The sequence below is a fragment of the Cryptomeria japonica genome, chromosome 6 (genome assembly GCF_030272615.1).
Source record: "Cryptomeria japonica chromosome 6, Sugi_1.0, whole genome shotgun sequence".
Classification (NCBI taxonomy): Eukaryota; Viridiplantae; Streptophyta; class Pinopsida; order Cupressales; family Cupressaceae; genus Cryptomeria; species Cryptomeria japonica.
The window spans coordinates 255,369,795-255,391,632 of NC_081410.1; the positions used below are offsets into that span (position 1 = coordinate 255,369,795).

Consider the following 21,838-nt stretch of genomic DNA (forward strand, 5'->3'; position numbering starts at 1 on the left):
TAACTAATAGATTATCAAGAGAAGTGACAATTAAATATGAAAATTAAAAAAACAAATTGTTTGATGGTGAAAGAGATGGTAAATGATTTGATTTGTCAATGTTTTTTTTTTTTTTGGAAAGGTTTAAATAGAAGTGAAAATTTAGAAACTATTTGTTTATTGTTGCGGATCACTTATTTGAATGCAAGCTAGTCTTTGTAAGTGAAGGCATGAACTTCCATTTATATAATTTTGAAAGTTGCAAATTTAATTTGTTAAGATGCAAACTATTAGATTTTACTTGTGGAGACATGCACTTGCTCACTTATTTGAAGTTGAGAGTTGTAATTTTGATCTAACATTTTGCACTTGGGATCTAGATGTCTCCACATATATATGCATAGGTGTTGACAGTGTTTACAAATACTTTCAACTAATTTGTCAAATTGTGAGGGTTATGTTTCCTTTAAATTAACTCCTAATAAACTAGATTCTAGATTTATGATTTTGACTAGATAATTAAAGAAATAGTGTAAATGTACAACATACTTAAGATAATGTGCTTAAATGTAATTTTGACAATTATAATTATTAATAATGTAACCATTTAACCATCACACTATAGGATAAACCCCAACTCTTAAATAATCTTTAAATGAAAAAACATATTCAAATTAAAAAACTAATTTTTAAATCAATAAAAAATATATTAAATCAATTCAAAATTATATCTAAAATTTAAAAGATTACACTACAAAAATGACCTATGCCGATATTTTTAATCTAAAAAAATAAAATTATAAATTAAATGAAATCTTCATAAATCAAAATAAATAAAATAAAAATTGGAAAAATGTATGGATATACAATATTCATCATTCCACAAAGAAAAGAATATAAACCTTAGTACATAATAAAGCTAGGAATGATGTAGTAACAGAACCTAGTCGCAAATAAATGAAAATGACACGTTAGCATGAAATTGATGCTACGTTGGAAGGCGATCTGGGCTACACGTACACCAAGATTTCCTTGGCTCTTCAAAATGGATTTGGATTTGGATTTGCAAACAGGATTTCAACTTCAAACTTCAAATCCTCAAAAATGGAAGGGGAAAACACAAGCACAGCAAATTCTTCTTCGTCTTCTTCTTCTTCTGTAGGAAGTAAATTGAAGAAGGGCATGTTAGACGCAACCACCAACATCACTGAAGCCTTGCAATATATTAAAGCTTTCTTCCTTGCACAGGTTTGGATTGGATTGGATTATCAATTTCTTTTCTTTTAAATTTTGTGTCATTTACAATTCGTTTTCTTTGATGGTGGGTTGCAGGGGAAGAAATTGGTAGCTAAAAATGAGCAGGAATTGGCTGAAGCAGATCTTCAAGCTCAGAGAATTGAGGTTGATGCAACTGATGCTGCTGAGACAGAGAAGAAACAACATGACCTCCAAAGCTATTAATTCAAAATTGCAGAACTTTTCTGTATTCTGATGGCACTGTAATATATTTTGCTGTTTGATCAAGGGTTTCTCCAACCAAACCCTTTAACTGTTGATTACTCGTCATAATGTTTATGGGCTTGCTTAATAAAGCATGGTAGTAGCATGTAAATCTTTTTATGTTTTGCTGTTCTGAAGATCTGCTTATATGTGGTCAAGATCTTACACATTAACAAGTTTTGTTGAAAGACTAATAGTTAAAGCTGAAAAGGGAGTTTCAAGTAAAATTTGATTTGTTTCTGTACAATTTAGTACACTGATTTGTTTCTGTAATATTTAGTACACTGATTTATTTCCTTTAATTTATGGTAAGTTATTTGAATGAGAGTGTGTTAGCCCCCTGTAATATTAAACATACCTGTTGAGGAGTGTGTTAGGGTTTTCAGAGAATTTTTAAAAGAATGTCCATGATTGTATCAGGGCTGTCCTGCTATCAATTTTCAAGCGCTTTACTACTTCTATGCCCTGTTTTTTTCTTTGTTTATGTTTGCATTTACTATTTTGTTGTTATGGGTTTTCTTCTATTATAGGAAGAGAATAAATGAGAGTGATGTTAAAATCCATATGAGGTTGTAAAATTTTATCTAAAACACTAAACTTGCAAGAAAGAAATAACTAAACTAAAGAGAGAATTTTTAGAGCAATAAGAATGAAAAACTGAGGAAACTGAGGAAAAAAAACAAAAGCAAAAAACCGTCGATAAAACAGACGGTGTCGAAAAGCAAAAAACCGAGGAAACTGAGGAAAAAAAACAAAAGCAAAAAACCGTCGATAAAACAGACGGCGTCAAAAAGCGAAAAAACCGCCGGATTAAGTAGATTGTGTTGACGTTGCCAAATACGCTAACACCCTCCTAAGTCTAATTATAAGAACGTCCAAAAAAAACAAAAAAAAAAGTACAAATGTTTGTCATAGTGCTCAATGAAGAACTTACTCAAAAGAACAAATGAAGAACCTCCTCAAAGACAAGACAAGATGTGCTGAATGAAGAACCTCCTCAAAGACAAGATCAAGAATCTGTATGAGTGCCCCGACTACACTATTCGGCAAAACATCTGTCTGTCGAAAATACAAAAGACAACAAGAATCTGTATGAGTGCCCTGACGACACTACTCGACAAAACATCTGTTTGTCGAAGATACATACATACAAAAGACAATAATTTGCATGAGTGACCCCAACCACATTACTCGAACAATAATCAGATGGCAAACAAAGACAAAACATCTGATATTCGAAGATGCAGGTGGCACATGAATCTGCATGAGTGACCCCAACGACACTAAACCATGCAAGAAGAAGCTGCTAGTCGAAAATACAGGTATCAATAGTCTAAAGATTGATCAAACTCAAAAACAAAACCCATGAAGCGTTTGCCATAGTGCTGAATGAAGACAAGATGATGATCAAAATCAAGAATCTGTATGAGTGCCCCGATGACACTACTCGGCAAAACATCTATCTGTCGAAGATACATAAGACAACAAGAATCTGTATGAGTGCCCCGACAACACTACTCAGCAAAACATCTGTCTGTCGAAGATACATACATACATACAGAAGACAGTAATCTGCATGAGTGACCCCAACGACATTACTCGAACAATAATCATATGGCAAACAAAGACAAAACATCTGATATTCGAAGATGCAGGTGGCACATGAATCTGCATGAGTGACCCCAACGACACTACTCAACCATGCAAGAAGAAGCTGCTAGTCGAAAATACAGGTATCAATAGTCTAAAGACTGATCAAACTCAAAAACAAAACCCATGAAGCGTTTGCCATAGTGCTGAATGAAGAACCTCCTCAAAGACAAGATGATGATCAAAATCAAGAATCTATATGAGTGCCCCGATGACACTACTTGACAAAACATCTGTCTGTCGAAGATATAGAAGACAACAAGAATCTGTATGAGTGCCCCGATGACACTACTCGACAAAACATCTGTCTGTTGAAGATACATATACAAGACAATAATCTGCATGAGTGACCCCAACGACATTACTCGAACAATAATCAGATGGCAAACAAAGACAAAACATCTGATATTCGAAGATGCAGGTGGCACATGAATCTGCATGAGTGACCCCAACGAAACTACTCAACCATGCAAGATGAAGCTGCTAGTCGAAAATACAGGTATCAATAGTCTAAAGACTGATCAAACTCAAAAACAAAACCCATGAAGCATTACCACTAATAGAGAAAAACTCCTTGATAATATGACAAAGGAGAGGCATGACATGTTCACTGAAATGATGTGTCACAAAGGAGAAGATGAAGGCAAGACCCGAAAGAACGACCTTGACATGCATCTAGAAACACAAGTTTACATCAGCTTCCATTCTTTAGAAATATGTCTGCATATAATTTGTGTTTAGCTTCTCTTCCTAGCTCCAAGGCTCTTATACCATGTAAATTTTTATCTAAAACTACACATCACAGTAAAATCTAGCTAGAAAGAAAGAACTAAACTTGCAGAATAGAGAGAGAATTTTTAGATCAATAAGAATGAAAACTTGAAAGAATTTTTAGATCAATAAGAATGAAAACCTGAATCATTAATTGATTGATAAAGGAATTACAAAAATATCTAGAGCATCTATGTAAGCATAAAATAGAGGAAAAAACAAAAGCCTCTGTGAAAGCAAAAAATAGAGAAAAAAACGGTAATAAAACTATCTACTTTGGTTAGCTTACAATAATTCTTGATCCGGTTTTATTGTAAGCTAACCAAGGTAGATAGTTTTATTACTGTTTTTTTCTCTATTTTATGCTTTCACGGAGGCTTTTGTTTTTTTCCTCTGTTTTATGCTTTCACAAATGCTCTAGACATTTTTGTAATTCCTTTATCAATCAATTAATGATTCAAGTTTTCGTTCTTATTGCTCTAAAATTTCTCTCTCTATTCTGCAAGTTTAGTTCTTCTTTCTTTCTAGCTAGATTTTACTCTGATGTGCAGTTTTAGATAAAATTTTAAAATGGTCACTACTATTTTTTATTGGATTGTGGGGGAGAATTTTTTTATTTTATTTTGTCAATGACATTTCTTCATCTATCATTAAATTGTGAGAGATGAAAAAGAGATCAAAATGGTTAATTGTAGATGAGGACTGAAAGAGAAATGGACTAGGGGTGAGAGGAGAGGAGAGGTTGTAGACTGAGAATAGAGAATAAACATCCAATGTTAATCAATTAGATGAGAAAAAAGTTTAAAAAGAGTAAGATTTTAACACATTAATTTGGAGAGATTTAAAATTTACAAGGAATAATCAATTTATTTAAAAATTAAAAAAAACAAAATGTTGCATTTTACAAAATGCTCAGAGATATCAGTTTTGAGGCGTCTTTATTTAAATCGATTAAAGCTACTGCATTTTGATGATAGATTAGATAGGCATTTGGAGACAGATGACTTGATAGCTATTGATTTAATTGCCATTGAGGATAGATAGCCATTTGGAGATAGGCATGAGGATAAGGATAGATCGCCATTTGGAGTTAGGTGCCTTGGTGGTTTTTAGATAGATGTATTTGACTATATCTATATTAGTAGCATTTGTAGTGTACCATGTTAAATATTAACTTTGTGTTTTTTTGACTTACATCTGTATAAATATTTTGTGTTTTTTTCTTCTTCTGTCTGTATAAATAGTTTACTATCTTTTTCTTATGTCCCTATAGATATTAGTATTTCTTGTAAATAAGGAACCCCTACCTATTCATTTAAATATATAAAATATATAATATAATATTTTATTTATTGAGCGTTATTGAAGCATTTAATATTTAAAAAATATTGTAATGAGATATTTCATACTTACACAAATATGATGTCATTTATATTTAAAGAGCATAAATTAAATAAAAATTATTATATTTTCAAAGGTTTGAGTTTCTCTTTCTCAATTTTCTCCTTGAAATTTTTTTCCTTTTTTTCATTTTGTTTCCATTTTTCATAATAATCATATGAAAATGGTGGTGAGTTTCTAATTCCAAAAAACTAATGTTAAACCTTCTCTTTGTTGGCTTGATGATGATTGTAATGAATGACTTCATATGTTGTCATTGATGGAACATGTACACACACACACACACACACACACACACCTATGTTTGTCTACCGGTGTTACTTCAAAGTTATTTGTATTATATATTGCTACCGGTATTAGAAGTTTTCCTTATGATAGTGTCAAACCGGTACATGTCGTCAACCGATATATACAGGAATGTCTCAACACCAACTTGAAGATCCAGTGGAGATTATCAAATAAGCAATGAAGGACAATTGGTTTATATGTTGACAGAGGTTAACTCCAACCGGTATCGGTGTTCCAATCGGTATTCATTGATTATGTGATGAGTTATCACCGGTCGTGATGAGTTATCTTAACCGACAAATTTTGGTGGTAATTTATGACAAGTTATGTTTGATCGTCCAGATACACTGCATCTAGGAAATTATGATATAATTTCTAAGGCCAACATGAAATCTAAATGTCTATATAATGACATTATGATGATATATGATAAGAGATGATTTGATGCGAAGATAGAAGTGTTAAGTTGCAGAGTAGGTTGGTAATGCAGTTGTGAGTGTGCAGAAGAGGATCTATTCAAGCAAGTCGTGCTACTTCTAGATCACACCACCTGTTGTTTTCTTATCACTACAATAGTCAAATCCCCTAACTGGGTAAGCTCTAACAAGATTCACTGTACAAATCCTCTAAACAAGTGATCCATTAGTTTGGATTCAGAAATCCTCTACCGAGTTTACTCCTAAAAGGGTACTACCTTTAATAGGGTATAACTCCTAACAAAGATTTGGGATCTTTAACAAGATTCACTCCTAGTAGAGCATTTTTGTAGACCTTAACCAGTCAATTACCTATTACTGCATATAGTTAACTTGCGAGTCTCATCTCACCATGGTTTTTCTCATTTGGGTTTTTCACGTATAAATACTTGTGTTATGGTGAATGTTTTACTTCTTGTGGATGCACTAATATCATTTTGGATTACATGCATAGTGTTTAACAAACTTGTTAAGTATATCTACCAGTCAGTGTTTAAAGTAGTATTGTTTTTGGTGTCACTGATTCACCCCCCCTCTCAGTGTTTTATAAGTTTATCAATTGGTATCAAAACCTAACTTCTTTAAGGCTTAATTGCTTGGAAGGAAACCAAAAAGCCACCATGGGGGATATGAGCTACTTTGAGATGGCTAGAGTGCTTGAAGCTACTAAGGATGAGCTTGAAACCCTAAGGATCAAATTCAAAGCCTCACAAGTCAAAAGGAGAGAGCTAACTGAACAACTATTGGAACTGTCTGATAATAGTTCTTCAGATGAAGCTAACATTGATGCATTAGCTGAAGAAGTTGAAAAATTGAATGGTGAAAAGCTAAATCTAAGAAGAGAGTTAGAATCCCTAACTATCCACATGAGTCAAGAGGTGGAAGCTAGGAGGGTAGTTGAAGACCTTGTTAAAGAGAGAGATCATGAGATTGCCAAGATCAAATGAGAGAATGCTACTTTGCATGAGCATTGGCATGCAAAGAAAGAAGAAAAAGATGTCTTGCAACTAGATCTTGAAATGGCACCATCTCTAAAAGAGACTCTTTCAAAACACAATGAAGATCTTACCAGATAACTCACTAAGGCTAATGGAAAGCTAGAAAAGTTTAATAGAAGTTCTACCATGCTGGATGAGTAGATTCAATCACAAAGGATGAAAGGTGATACTTCTGGACTTGGTTTTAACACATATGAGAAAGGAGAGTCTTCCGGAACCAAGAGCAACATTCGCAAGGATAAAAGTTCTCCCAAGGCTAACAAGCCTACCGGTAAGAAAGTTTTTAAACCTGTTTGTTTTGTTTGTCATAAGCCTGGACATACTGCAAATGTGTGTAGAAACAAACCCAATGAAAATACAAGCTACGATGCAAATACTAGGTATGCATCTAAGAGATTTGAAGGTCATTGTTTCACATGTAAAATGTATGGACATATATCAGTTGAATGCAGACATGGAGCAAATAATCCAGTACCTCACATGAGTCCAAGACCTAATGGCAACTGGATGAGAACCTATGATAACCGGGGTTACATAAACTGGCAGAGACCCTATGTCAAGCGGTTTAGTCCATTTGAGATGGAAAAGGTAACTAAAGTCATTTGCACCATTTGTAACAATTATGGTCATGTGGCTATGAATTGCAAAAGGAGAACTGGAAGAGGCAATGCAGGACCTTGGAGATCATCTAGAATGACCTGCTATCATTGTCATAAATTGGGACACATGGAAAAGTTCTGTAGATCCAGAAAGAATAAACCGGTTAATGATTCTAAAGATCAGAAAGGAAAGTAGAAGGTAAATGTTGAGGAAACCAGAGAAGAGATGGTCTGAATCTGGAAAAAGAAGAGCGATGATATACCTACAGAATAACCTAATCCTTCACCTTGTGTGGAGAATCCTACACCGGTGAATTGAGCCTTTCAACAAGGCTGAGGGGAGCATAATGGTAAATCTACTTCCGGACCCCTTGAAAGATGTGTGGTAAGAGAGTTTGAATTTTGAGTGGTTATGTGTGAAATCTTGATATCTTTTGTCAATCGGTTTTTCAAAAGTTTATCAACCGGTTTTACACCTATTAATATTGTATGCATCGCTAAGTGGTGTATTAGGGTTTGTAACCCTAGTGGTTGAGCATTTAATGCAGTAGGTAAAAAGGATAAAAGCGAGTTTTGCTTTGTTATTTTTGCCCTAAATGCATTCGAGAGAGAATTCTTGAGCACTTGCAGAGCGAAGAAAGAATTGCTAGCTGGTTTTAGTCAAATTCGTGCCATGATTTGCGCGATTGAAGCTGATTCGAAGGTTAGTAAAGGCTGAACTGGTGTGCATTTGAGTAATCAACCGGTAACCAAGGCAACGCGTGTGACTTGAGGTATTTATTTGTAAATCCCATTTCGAATCTAGTTTATCTGAAATGGATTCATCATCTAAGCAAGTAGAGAGGTTAATGATCACATCAAAACCTATGGAGGTTGTGTAATCAGAACGAATTGTGTCTTATAATGTTTTATCTCAAGTTCCTGACAGAGTCATTGTAAAAGGAGATTTGTCTAGCTACATTGATTGTAAAATTGAACATTTAAGATCATTGTCAATTTATTCTCAGTTGAAAACCCTTTGCGATAAGAGCGAAAAGATTCAACCCAAAAAAATTAGGGTTTATGAGAAAGGTTTTCATAATGCAACTTATTTTCTTGAGGATTTTGAAGAGGAACATATCCGAATTATTCTGAGTCGTGTTCATGGTGAGAATATGTATTTGGAAAGGACACACACTATAACCAAAGAAGCTATCCAAGATGTGACTGGTTTTTGGTCAGCTGGTGAAGTACCTAAGCTGAGGCGAATTTCTAAAAAGACAGTAACAACTTTAACCTTGTCAACCTCTAATGGGCGTGTTTTTTTTGTTAATAACATTAAGGACCTAGCGGTTAAATTGGCTAATATGGTTATAGGCTACCAAATATTCTATTCCAGTAGAATGATTAGTGTACCATTTGCAGCAGTGCATACTGCCTATAAAATGATTGTTGAGAATGCAAATTATGACCTTTGTGAAGCCTTACGAAGTCAATTAATGTTGAATCTACAGTCAATCAAGAAGGACAACAGTCAGAAGTTCAAGTTTGGTCAGTTACTGATTGGTCTATTCTTTTACTTTCAGAATTTCCTACCAGAAATTGGTGATCTTGAATGGTCCAAAGATCTACCGGTAACCGCTCAGATCAAGAACAAAATTAAGGCTATAAAGAACACTTTCTCTATTGCAATGAACAAGTATTTCAATGAAATTCAGAAGAAAATGAGTATGAGGGTAAGGCTACCTGAGGATGTGGTGAAAAAAATTGCTAAGAACATCATTTTCATAGTCAACACCAATTTCTATCTCATGGAAGCCATTGAACTGAGAGAAGATGAAATAGAAGACATGAGCTATGAAGTCAATTATGACTTATTGATTGGTTATGCCAATAACCTGTTGGCATCTCCAGTGGACAACAAGAAGAAAAGACTGGATATTGTTGAGGAGAAAACTGCAAAAGCTGAAACTAGTAGTGCTCCAACCAGTAGTGGTAAAGGAAAGAAGAAGAGGGCTGAGAAAGCGCCTCCAGTGTCAAAAAGTACTAGAGTGACATGAAGTGTCCAAACTAAAAAGGAATTGACACCTAAAGTATACATAAAGAAGCTGACTGCAACAAAGAAAAGAGGTCGACAACTGATTCTTCAAGCAGAATCTGATGAAACTGATACTGAGGAAGAACCAAAGAAGGTAAAGGCAACTGGCAAGAAGTCCAAACCAGTTGAAGCCACCTCTCAACACACTATTCCCATTAATTCTTTGTCTTACAAGCGTATGACTAATTTTGAGAGAACGGTAAAGACATTGGGAAGGAATAGATTTGATAATGTCAAAGAATATTTTGATTCATTTGATGAAGATCAGAAGGAACAAATTGTTCAACAGGTAATCAGCTATTTGTGTCATTACGATTGATTACCTCATGATCTTGAGAAGGATATTTCTAATTCTTTATATACTATTGTTTTGAATAAATGGGAAGAATCTATGAAGAAAGAAAAATAAATTATTGATGATGTGTTTGTGCAATAATTTCTTAATTTGTCAAAGGATGAGTTAATTGTATTGCTTGATAAACACAAAGCTCAATTTTCTTTTAAGTCAAGAAGATTAAAGCTACTTAGTGGGAAGGTGCAACCTGTTGAAGTTGACACTCATTAGATAGCAAAGGAAATTCAGAACATGTGTAAATTGATAGAGTCCCAACAGGATAATGAACAAGATACTGTTGATTTACTGGAAATGGATGAGGAAGATATAGTCCAAGTTGATATTGTCTATCCTATCAAGAAGAAGGATGACACTACTTCCCAATTGGTAATATTTGTTGATGATATTTATGATACAATAGATCTATTTGGAAACATCATTGCACCAGATATGCAGCCACTTGAAATAACTGATTCACAGGTTAATACAATAGAGATATTGGCAACTCAACCAAATATGGATATTCCACCCCCATTGGTAAATGATCAACAAGTGAAACCCCAAATCCCACCGGTTTCACAGGCTACTCAGGAGGAACCTGCTGAAAAAATTGATGAACAAACCTCTAAACAGGAAAAGGAGAAAGAACAAAAGGAAGAGAAAATTGAGAAGGAGAAATCTGCTGAACTGGAAAAGGCATTGATCAAACAACAAAATGATGATGATGATGACTCATTTGGCTTAAAAGGACCAATAAATGTTGATAACATGAGTGCATCAAAATTGCTGGAGTTTGCAAATGCCATGCAATCTAGAGCTCAGAAGAAAAGGCTTAAGGAATAGAGAATGGAAGTTGAAACCATTCAAAATGTCGTAGATATTCTGTCAAGCCTTCTACTAGAAACTGCTACAGGGAACTTGTCAATTCCCATTGGCAAGCTTGGCCAGTTGGTTGCCGATGCCTCTGACCAACTTAAGTCCCTTAAGGAAGCAACGCAAACTTATGCAAAGAAGAGCTACATGAAGAAACAAGGAGAACAAATCATGAAGGATATTGATACAGGGAGAATTGCCCTATTACTGAATAAAGACCTGTTAAGAAAAGCTATTGAAATAGGAGGAAATTTTTTTGCATTTACATCTAATGTTTCATTCTTTTATACTGATATCAATCAAAGGTGAACATAAACCGAGCAAGAACTGGAAAGGATATGTCATGCTTACATACCTTTACAAGATTCAATTTTAGCTTTTGGCAAATCTGTGGATGATTTGCAAAACCGGTTAGAGGTCTATGAATGTGAACAGGCAAAAAGACTCTGATCTTTGAAGGAGTTGAAGAATTTACTCAGATGAAAAGTGGACATGTTACAAAGAACATACAAGAATGAAGAAGCAATTTTGGCTACTCCAGAGACGTGTACACTTGATTCAATGGAAGAATTCTGTATACAGGTCATGACTACATGACTACAATCAAGCTCATTGAAACCTTGCTGGAGACATGGGAAAATGATTTTTCTCAATTGAAGCGTACTTTTAGTGACATTTTTCTGAGAATTGCAATGAACAATCCTTGATTCATATTTTCAAGTTTTTAAACTTTTGCTGCAAATTTTTGTTATATATGTATATATTTTACTTTTTCAATTTGGCATTGTTGTCAAAGGGGGACTAGAAATATGTATGTGTTGTGAAAATTTTGTATGTATTGTTAAGGGGGAGTAGGAGTAAAAATATATGTGTACAATTTTTGTAAGCACACTTAGCTGTATAGTTTGAAAATTTTCTAAGTGTTGCCATCAATGCCAAAGGGGGAGATTGTTGGCTTGAAGATGATTGTAACGAATGACTTCATATGTTGTCATTGATGGAACATGTACACATACACATATGTTTGTCTACCGGTGTTACTTCAAAGTTATTTGTATTATATATTGCTACTGGTATTAGAAGTTTTGCTTGTGATAGTGTCAAACTGGTACATGTCGTCAACCGGTATATACATGAATGTCCCAACACCAACTTGAAGATCCAGCGAAGATTATCAAAGAAGCAATGAAGGACAATCGATTTATATGTTGACAGAGGTTAACTCCAATCGGTATTGGTGTTCTAACTAGTGTTCATTGATTGCGTGATGAGTTATCCTAATCAATAAATTTTGGTAGTAATTTGTGATGAGTTATGTTTGATTGTCCAGATACACTGCACCTAGGAAATTGTGATAGAATTTCTAAGGCCAACATGGAATCTAAATGTCTATATAATGACATTATGATGATATATGATAGGAGATTATTTGATGTGAAGACATAAGTGTTAAGTTGTATAGTATGTTGGTAATGCAGTTGTGAGTGTGCAGAAGAGGATCTATTCAAGCAAGTTGTGCTACTTCTAGATCATACCACCTGTTGTTTTCTTATCACTACAACAGTCAAATCCCCTAACCGGGTAAGCTCTAACAAGCTTCACTGTACAAATCCTCTAACCAGGTGATCCATTAGTTTGGATTCAGAAATCCTCTACTGAGGTTACACCTAGCAGGGTACTACCTTTAACATGGTATAGCTCCTAACAAAACTTTGGGATCTTTAATAGGATTCGCTCCTAGCAGAGCATTTTTGTAGACCTTAACTGGCCAGTTACCTATTACTGTAGATAGTTAACTTGTGAGTCTCATCTCACTGTGGTTTTTCCCATTTGGGTTTTCCACGTATAAACACTTGTGCTATGGTGGATGTTTTACTAATTGTGGATGCACTAATATCATTTTGGATTACATGCATAGTATTTAAAAAACTTGTTAATTATATCTACCGGTCAGTGTTTAAAGTAGTATTTTTTTGTTGTCACTGATTCACCCCCCCTCTCGGTGCTTTATAAATCTATCATTTTTTCTCTTGGTCCTATCTCAATTGTTTATTGAAGTGACCAGTCATTCAATCAGCCAGCTCCATGTGAAAAAACAAAGAGGGGCAACAATTCCCCACCTTTGTAAGGACAATTGGGACTTGCATTACTACTATATTATTATTTTCCCCACCTTCTTAAGGATGATTGGGATTTGCCTTACTACTATATTTTTATTTTTCTTTTCCCCACCTTCTTAATGACGATTGGGACTTGCCTTATTGGCAATTTGGAGGAATTGATTATGTGTTGCATTGATGCCAACACTAGCTTGTTTGGCACACTGGATTCTGGTAGAGTGGTTGGATTGTGATGTTGATCAGGAGATTATCTCCGGTATTCTCTAGTATGTTCAAATTGGTGGAATTGATTTGGTTTGGTCATTCATGTGCGTGTCACATTCAGTCGGTTCAGGGTTTGGTGATCCAGAAGCTATCATATGTTCTAGTAAGACTTTTAGTTACCATTAGGGGTTTTATCGACAGAGCTTTGTTGAAGATCTTTTGATGGATTTGATAAGTGGTGTTGGTGCAGCTTCTAGAAGGTTCTCAGGATGCTGATGGTTATCATGTTCATGTTCATGTTCCAGTTGATTGGTGGTGTTGCATTTGCCTTATGGCAACCTATTTTAGGTCTTGTACTATTCTGCTAGGTTATGGACCAGTTTATGTAACGTGTTGGTGGATGTTCCCGATGCGTTACCGGTTGGATTTATTGTTTGGTTAATATTGTTTCGGTCTCAGGCCGACTTAGATTATCATTGGTTTGTGGGTTTATGTAATGGATTTATTGTATTATCTTTTAGGTGGCTGACCTAATTGTTTAGGTCCTGGATTTGTATAAATATGATGTAAGATCTCTTTTGTAGATCGTGGTCGTGGGTTATGGGATTATCTGTGTGTAAATAAGGTTGTAATCATATGCAGAGGATTTGGTCAATCATAGGTGATCAAATTGGGTTTCAGTAAGAGGTTTAAGAACTTCGACATTGAGCTTAACCAAAACTATACTCAGGCAGAGGAGATGATATTCTTGCAGTTCACTCTTCTTTTTGGATTGTAGTTCAAAGATTTCTTGTAGTCAGTGATGATCCTTTTGTGATGAGAAATGTGCTCTAGGCTGTTGGCCTTCCTGCATGTGGAGGCCCCTTATATGTAATATTTATTCATCTAATTAGTGGATAGATATTGTGGCTCTCCAATCCCATTGTGGTTTTTCCTCTTTGAGGTTTTCCATGTATAAATCTGTGGTGTTATGGTGTTCATCTTTGTGGTTGCATTATTACTTATTATTTTTTTCTTTTATGCATACCAGTTGCTAAATTGTTGTGATAATAAGGTTAAAATTAATCATTCTAGTAGAACACTGATTCACCCCCCTCTCAGTGTTCTTGGATTCCAACAATTGGTTTCAGAGCTCGGTGCCTCAGAATAAATCTAACAACTTGAGGAAGATCATGTATCTGGAATCTATGGAGATGAGTTAGAGGAAAGAACTTGAAGTTGCACTTGAAGACTATGATGCTGAAAGATTGAAGAACATGAAGCTGCAAGATGAGCTGAGATCTACGAAGGAATTCATCTTTACTCTGCAAGAGAGGTTGTCATCTGCTCAAGCCAAAAGGAAAGAACTCTATGATCAATTACAAAATCAAGATGATGAAGAAAAGAATACTCTTAAGGAACTATGTCATAAGTTGAGTCAGGAAAATGGTGTCATGAAGAATGAAATGAAATCCCTAACCATGAGGATGTCCAAGGAGATTGAAGATCAAAAGAAGAATGAAGAAAATCTTGCCAAATTTCTGAAAGATGGATCTAAATAATGCATTAGGTTGGCACATGAGAATGATATATTGAGAACTGAATTAGTACAATCTTAGAATAATGAGCAAGAGTTGGAAAGAATGATAACAATCCTAAGAGGTGACCTGGATGCTGCAAATGAGTACAAAAATAAGTTCAAGGCCAGTTCTGCAAAGCTTGATGAATTATTGAAGAATCAAAGGGATAGTGGAGACACTAGAGGTCTTGGATTTGAGCATGGAGAAAGCTCTGGTACTGCAAATCAGAATGATACATCTGGTCAGAAGAACAATTAGGAGAATCCACTAGTCAATAGGAATCATAGGTCATCAGTAAGACAACCCAATGCACACAAATTTAATGGTAGATGCTTTGTTTGTAATAAGTTTGGTCATATGGCAAGTCAATGCATAAATAGAGTCAATCAGGATAATAATTCAGGTACCGGTCAGTGTTTCAATTGCAAAAAGTATGGTCATAGGACAACAGATTGTAGAATGAATGTGAAATGTCATGCATGTGGAAAGTTTGGACATATGGCTAATCAATGTAGGTCAAGAAATGGTCAAGCTTGCAACAAGGCAATTCAGAAGAACAATGCCACCTATTATGCATGCAACAAAGTAGGACACATTGCTAAATTTTGCTGAAGAAAGAACCTAACAATAGGAAATGACAAATCCAATGAGAAGGGAAAGAAAAAGTTGATGATATCCAGAAAGAGCATGAGAAGAAATGGATTAGAAATTTTGAAGGACAACCGGCTGAAGAAAATACCTCGGTTACTCAACTGACAGAACAAAATGTTCCTGCACCTACAGAAAACCCATCCAACAACTAAGGCATTTGCCTTAGGGGGAGACAAATTGATGACATATCTTACATTACCCCTGGTAGTGGTCTGAAATCCTGTTATAGATATTGGAGAAGTCAGTTTGAAGGTTAACCGACAAATATTTGCTGGATCTTGGATCTGGTTTGGTTTACTGGTAAGACACTTTATGAGTTATGGTTTGGTTGTATAGCTACTGTTAATTTTTTTCATAATCTTTGGTAGTGAATTGGAAAGTTTGATCCTAGATGTGATGAAGGGATATTTCTTGGTTATTCAAATGAAAGTAAAGCATATAGATGTTATAAAAAAAGATTGCAAATTAGTGTGGAGAGCGCTAATATCAAGCTGAATGAGCAGTACATAGGTCAAAACAAAACTTATGAAAGAGAACTAGAAGTGGAAATGATCATAACTAATCCGGTAACACCTACATCGAAACAAAATGTTGAGCTAGTTACCCCAATAGTATCAAAAAATTCAACAGTAATTGAAGATCAAAGAAAAGAAACAAAAAGTCAGAAGACTCTTAGGTATGTAAGGTTGAATCATTCAGAAGATCAGACCATTGGAGATAAGAGCAAAGGAGTGACGACAAGGAGAAGGTTGATAGCTGAAGAGGTATGCTTAATTTCTCAAATTGAACTGACATCAGTAGATGAGGCATGCAAGGATGAATGTTGGATGAAAGCTATGGAGGAGGAATTGGATCAGATAAAAAAGAACAACACGTGGACTTTAGTTCCTTGACCTAAAAATAAGAATGTTATTGGAACTAAATGGGTTTTTAGGAATAAATTGAATGAAGATGGACTAGTTGTAAGGATCAAGGCTAGATTGGTCTACAAAGGATATTCTTAGAAGGAAGGAATTGATTATGATGAATCTTTTGCTCCGGTGACAAGGATTTTCAGGTATGGTTTATGGTTGATGATGACTTTAGACTATGTGCATACACAAATGCGGATTGGGCTGGAGATATAGATGACTGAAAAAGCACATCCGGTGAAGTTTTCTTTCTTGGAAAGAAACTTGTTTCATGGGTCAACAAGAAACAGTCGTGTACTTCTTTATCTACTGCTGAAGCTGAGTATGTTGTTGCTGCTACTAACTATACACAAGTTCTATGGATGAAACAAATATTGAAAGATATACTTGGGTAGATTGTGATGAAACAATAGTTATTCACTGTGATAACTCTGCTGCTATTGACATATCAAAGAATCCAGTATTTCATTGTAAGACAAAGCACATATCAATCAAGTGAAACTTTTTGAAGGAAAAGGTGGAAGCAAATGAAGTCAGGTTGGTTTATGTGAACACTAAAGAGAAAATTGCAGATATCTTCACTAAAACTTTGCCCAAGGAATCATTTGAGTACTTTAGAGACAGATTGGAGGTCTTTGCCCCTCTAGTAGAGACTTAAGTGATGTTGATTGGAATCAGTCTGGTATGCATTATCAAAACTATTATTCATTTCGGATTGATGAGTTGGTGCTACTACTCTGGGGGAGTAGTCAGCTGTGTGGTTTAGAGGATCTATGGTTTTTCTTTGATGTTTATGTCAGATTTTTGGCATTGATGTCAAAGGGGGAGAGATATACATGTGAAAAATAGAGCTTAACAGATAAATCAGTCACAGGGGGAGTTTGGTCTATGGATGGTTAATTGGTTTAGAACTTCATTGATATACCATTTGTGGGAGTTGTTGGATGTCTTCCATTGGGGGAGACTTGTTTGGCATTTGGATGTTTTTTACATCTAGTGTGGCCATCAATGCCAAAGGGGGAGACTGTTGGCAATTTGGAGGAATTGATTGTGTTTCATTGATGTTTGTCATTGATGTCAACACTAGCTTGTTTATCTATCTATCGAGTTTCGGTAGAGTGGTTGGATTGTGATGTTGATATGGAGATCATCTTCGGTATTCTCCGGTATGTTCAAATTGGTGGAATTGGTTTGGTTCAGTCATTCATGTGCGTGTCACATTCAGTTGGTTTGGGATTTGGTGATCTAAAATATATCATTTGTTCTAGTAAGCCTTTTGGTTACTAGTAAGGATTTTACCGATAGACCTTTGTTGAAGATCTTTTGATGGATTCGATGTGGTGTTGGTGCAACTTCTAGAAGGTTCTTAGGATGCTGATGGTTATCATCTTCATGTTTTAGTTGATCGGTGGTGTTGCATTTGGCTTATGGCAACCTATTTTAGGTCTGGTGCTATTCTGTTAGGTTATGAACCAGTTTATGTAACGTGTTTGTGGATGCTCCCAATGCATTACCGGTTGGATTTATTGTTTGGTTAATATTGTTTCGATCTCAGGCCGACTTGGATTATCATTGGTTCGTGGGTTTATGTAATGGATTTATTGTATTATTTTTTAGGTGGCTGACCTAATTTTTTAGGTCCTGGGTTTGTATAAATATGATGTAAGATTTCTTTTGTAGATCGTGGTCGTGGGTTACAAGATTATCTATGTGAGAATAAGGTTGTAATCATATGCAAAGGATTTGGTTGATCATAGGTGATTGAATTGGGTTTGTGTAAGAGGTTAAGACCTTCGACATTGAGCTTAACTAGAACTGTACTCAGGCATAGGAGATGCTATTCTTGCAGTTCACTCTTCTTTTTGGATTGTAGTTCGAAGATTTCTTGTAGTTAGTGAGGATCCTTTTGTGATGAGAAGTGCGCTCTAGGCTGTTGGCCTTCCTACATGTGCATTCCCCTTATATGTAATATTTATTCATTTGATCAGTGGATAGATATTGTGGGTCTCCAATCCCATCATGGTTTTTCCTCTTTGAGGTTTTCCACGTATAAATTTGTGGTGTTATGGTGTTCATCTTTGTGGTTGCATTATTACTTATTTTTATTTGATTTTATGCATATCAGTTGCTAAGTTGTTGTGCTAATAAAGTTAAAATTAATCATTCCGATAGAACAGTGATTCACCCCCCTCTCAATGTTCTTGGATTCCAACATGCCTTACTACTATATTTTTCTTTTTCATTACATGGGGATGTGGTGTTCACCCTATCTCCATGCTCATACATATATCCCTCTATCGTTACCAACTCATTATTTATTCTATGGGGAAGCAACCCACTCCCCCTCAATCTCCATATATATCTCTATACATATTTTTACAACACTTGTGGTTGTCAATGATTGTCAAATCTAAGATACCTTGAGATGTCATGATATTAAATGCAACCTCCCCTTCCACAGAGATTGGGTTCTATGCCAAACAACCCTTGGGACTCTCCTCTCCAAAAAAACACATATTTTGATCTTCAACTTCCTATTCTCTTCTTTAGTATTACATATTTTAGGACTCCTCTCCAAAAACCAATATTTCAATCCTCAATTTCCTATTCTCTTCTTTAGTATTACAACTTTTAACAATATGTCCCACCTTTTGGCACTTGAAGTATTTGATAGGAAAACACTCATATTCAAATTCTTATACCAAACAGGGATAACTTTAAGAAACCACCCCCCAGTTAAAGTATAAAATACTGGCGAATCAAACATTATTTTTGTGGGGAAATTTTCATATTGATGGCGAATTTTTTTTTAAAGTAGGAAAAAAAATTATTTTGTATTGGTGATTTTTTCCTAGGGTACGAAAATTACATAAAATTATGGCGAATAATACCCTATTTTGTGGGGAAAATATATATTGTAGGAGGCGAATATTTTTCATTTAAAAGAACAAATATATAATTGTATGGGCGGAAATTTTTAGTACCGAGGAAAAATTATTTAATCGTATTGGCGATTTTTATCCACCGCTTGAAAATTATTTAATTTGTTTGGCTAATATTTTGTTATTTATGGAAAAAATATATTTTATTGGCGATTCCATGAATTCATTGCCATTAATAGACAAGGCACATGATACATCACATCACATCACATCAGTACATCACATTGAGTCAGGACTCTGCATGACGTATCGATAAGCACAACCTCTTTGACACGTGAAGGGTGACATGTACTTAAAATACATCAATGATTTTAAACCGTTCGATGATCGTAGATCAATGGCTGAAGTTTTATTTCGGCCCAAATTTTTGAAGAGAACATAGTTCAACAAAAAGTACTCAGAATGGAATTGGATTCAATAGACACGTACCAAATGTCCTGGTCGATAATGTTGGTCATTTAATATATGTCTAATCACTAAATGCAATCCACTTTGTCCTCACGACTTCCAATGTGGTACTTGGTACTGGTTTATAGCTGTTTCCAATTTGGCACTTGTGCATTTATGGGAAAGATTTGTAGAGATATATGAAAGATTTAAAAAAATTTAAAGTAATTAATACAGTTAGAGAAGGTATTATTACAATCAAGAGCTTCAACTATTTATATACAATCTCTAATTCTTTCATCTTCAATTAGCCTTTGGTAGATAAATTGTCAGAGCTCATGTATTTAAATTGTGCCTCTGGTTTAGGTCTATAGGCTTAGGCTGTTTAATTTGGTAATCTGATTTCTCAAGATGGACACTCCTATCCACTTGAGAAGCATTTCTATTGAGGACCAGAGGACCTTTTTGGGCTCCGTTAGAGACCCAACCCTCAAATCAGTCTGCAAGGAGGTTGGGGTGTTCACTAGTGAGGCTATGAGGATGGTGCTGGGCAGAGAATTTTTGCGTAATGAAAATAGATACCGTATTAACACGGGCGTTGTGTACCGATTCTTGGCGTCTCTTCTGGACCTCGGAGGAGACAAGGTGGATATGTTGATGTTGTTAAGGAATATTTTTAAAGAAGACTTCCTTGGAGATGATGTTACTATTGTCATCTTTGTAGAAGTAGGGGTGGGGATCCCTTGGGTGAATCAATTAACCAAGCTTCTCCTTCCTGACCAAATAGTGCCAGTGGCTAGGCAACTATTTCTTTTGAACCTAAATGCGGAGCAGTTGACGCATCATAAGAAATGAGTGCAGATTGTTAGGGACTTTCTTCGGAAATGGTTCCTCCTAGATGACTTTCCAAACTATAGTTGGCTTGAATAATTCTCTCATCTTATAATGTCTGAAGAATTCTTCATGGAGGGAGGGCGAGATTCTTAGGGTAAACCATGAATGTGTCCACTACCTGTGCCCTAGCCCCGACCCCCTAGTAGTTTTGTTTTTTTGGCTATGTCTTCGTAACCTTGCAGGCTCAGTGGCTCACTCATTTTGTCTTTAAAGTTTTTGAGGGACTCAAGTCTCAAACATGTAAAAATTGTAAATTTCCAAAACATAAATATTAATGATAATTTTGCAAATTCTAGTTCGTTTCAGTTTACCTCTTATGGATATAAGAATGCTTTCTATTTCATTTTATTAATTATTATTTTGCAAATGCTTTTTGTCTATGAGCTACGTTATTTCAATATTTTGTTAAACAATGGAAATAAATTTAATACTATGATCTTTTTTATGTAATGTTTTTGATTAAGTAAAAATAGGTTTTAGGGGACCCGAAACCTGATTACAATTTGAAAGATGAGCATTAAAGAGATGAAACAAAATAGCTGCAAAACACCAGCACAAAAACAAACAGCTAAGAAAAAGATAGCAAGAAGCCAACAAGAAGTTGGCTCCAAACCCAGCATTACAAATTAATTGAAAACTTTAATAGATTCTTCAACATTTTGAACCAAGATCATCATCGCCTTGGCCGCTTCCCTCAGGTCATTGGTTTCTTCTCTCAGCTGGCTATCTTTCATATTGATCTCCATCCCAGTAGTGTTTTGCCTTGTTCTACACCTGGGAGTCTAGTGGGTCGTGCTGGAAGTTGGAATATCATCAATGACAACCAGATTTTTTTCCTGATTTTTCCTTTCTAGATGATCCACCAAAGCATTCATGTTCTGTGATGAGACTTTGAGGACCTAGAGACTATGGTTCATGAATTTTTTTAGAGGCTTCTCGGTATGGGCAACCCAAGAGTTGATGTTGTCCTTATCCTTTTCAGTCTGTTCTTTCAAGGTTCTTATAACATCCTCCGGGTGTTTCAAATCCCCTTTGATCAAATATTTTTCCAGCCAATCCTCCATCTTGATTTCATCTTCAGCTTCATTGGTTTCTGTCTCATCATTCTTTTTCCCAGAGTCCTTAATCAACTTATTAATCTTGTTTTCCAACTCCCTCTATTTACTTTGCATGCTAGTAATGTTGTCGACAACCCATTTCTGGAATTTGAAGAACTCTAGAGTA

General features: G+C 35.3%; 1 protein-coding gene across 1 annotated transcript; it reads left to right on the top strand.

Annotated features, from left to right (window-relative positions):
- Positions 1–1,036: 1,036 nt before the first annotated feature.
- On the top strand, positions 1,037–1,706 carry LOC131037385 (uncharacterized). Its single transcript, XM_057969510.2, has 2 exons — positions 1,037–1,227; positions 1,312–1,706. Exons 1-2 carry the CDS (start codon positions 1,084–1,086, stop codon positions 1,438–1,440), a joined length of 273 nt encoding a protein of 90 aa, XP_057825493.2. The 5' UTR covers positions 1,037–1,083; the 3' UTR covers positions 1,441–1,706.
- Positions 1,707–21,838: the final 20,132 nt, after the last annotated feature.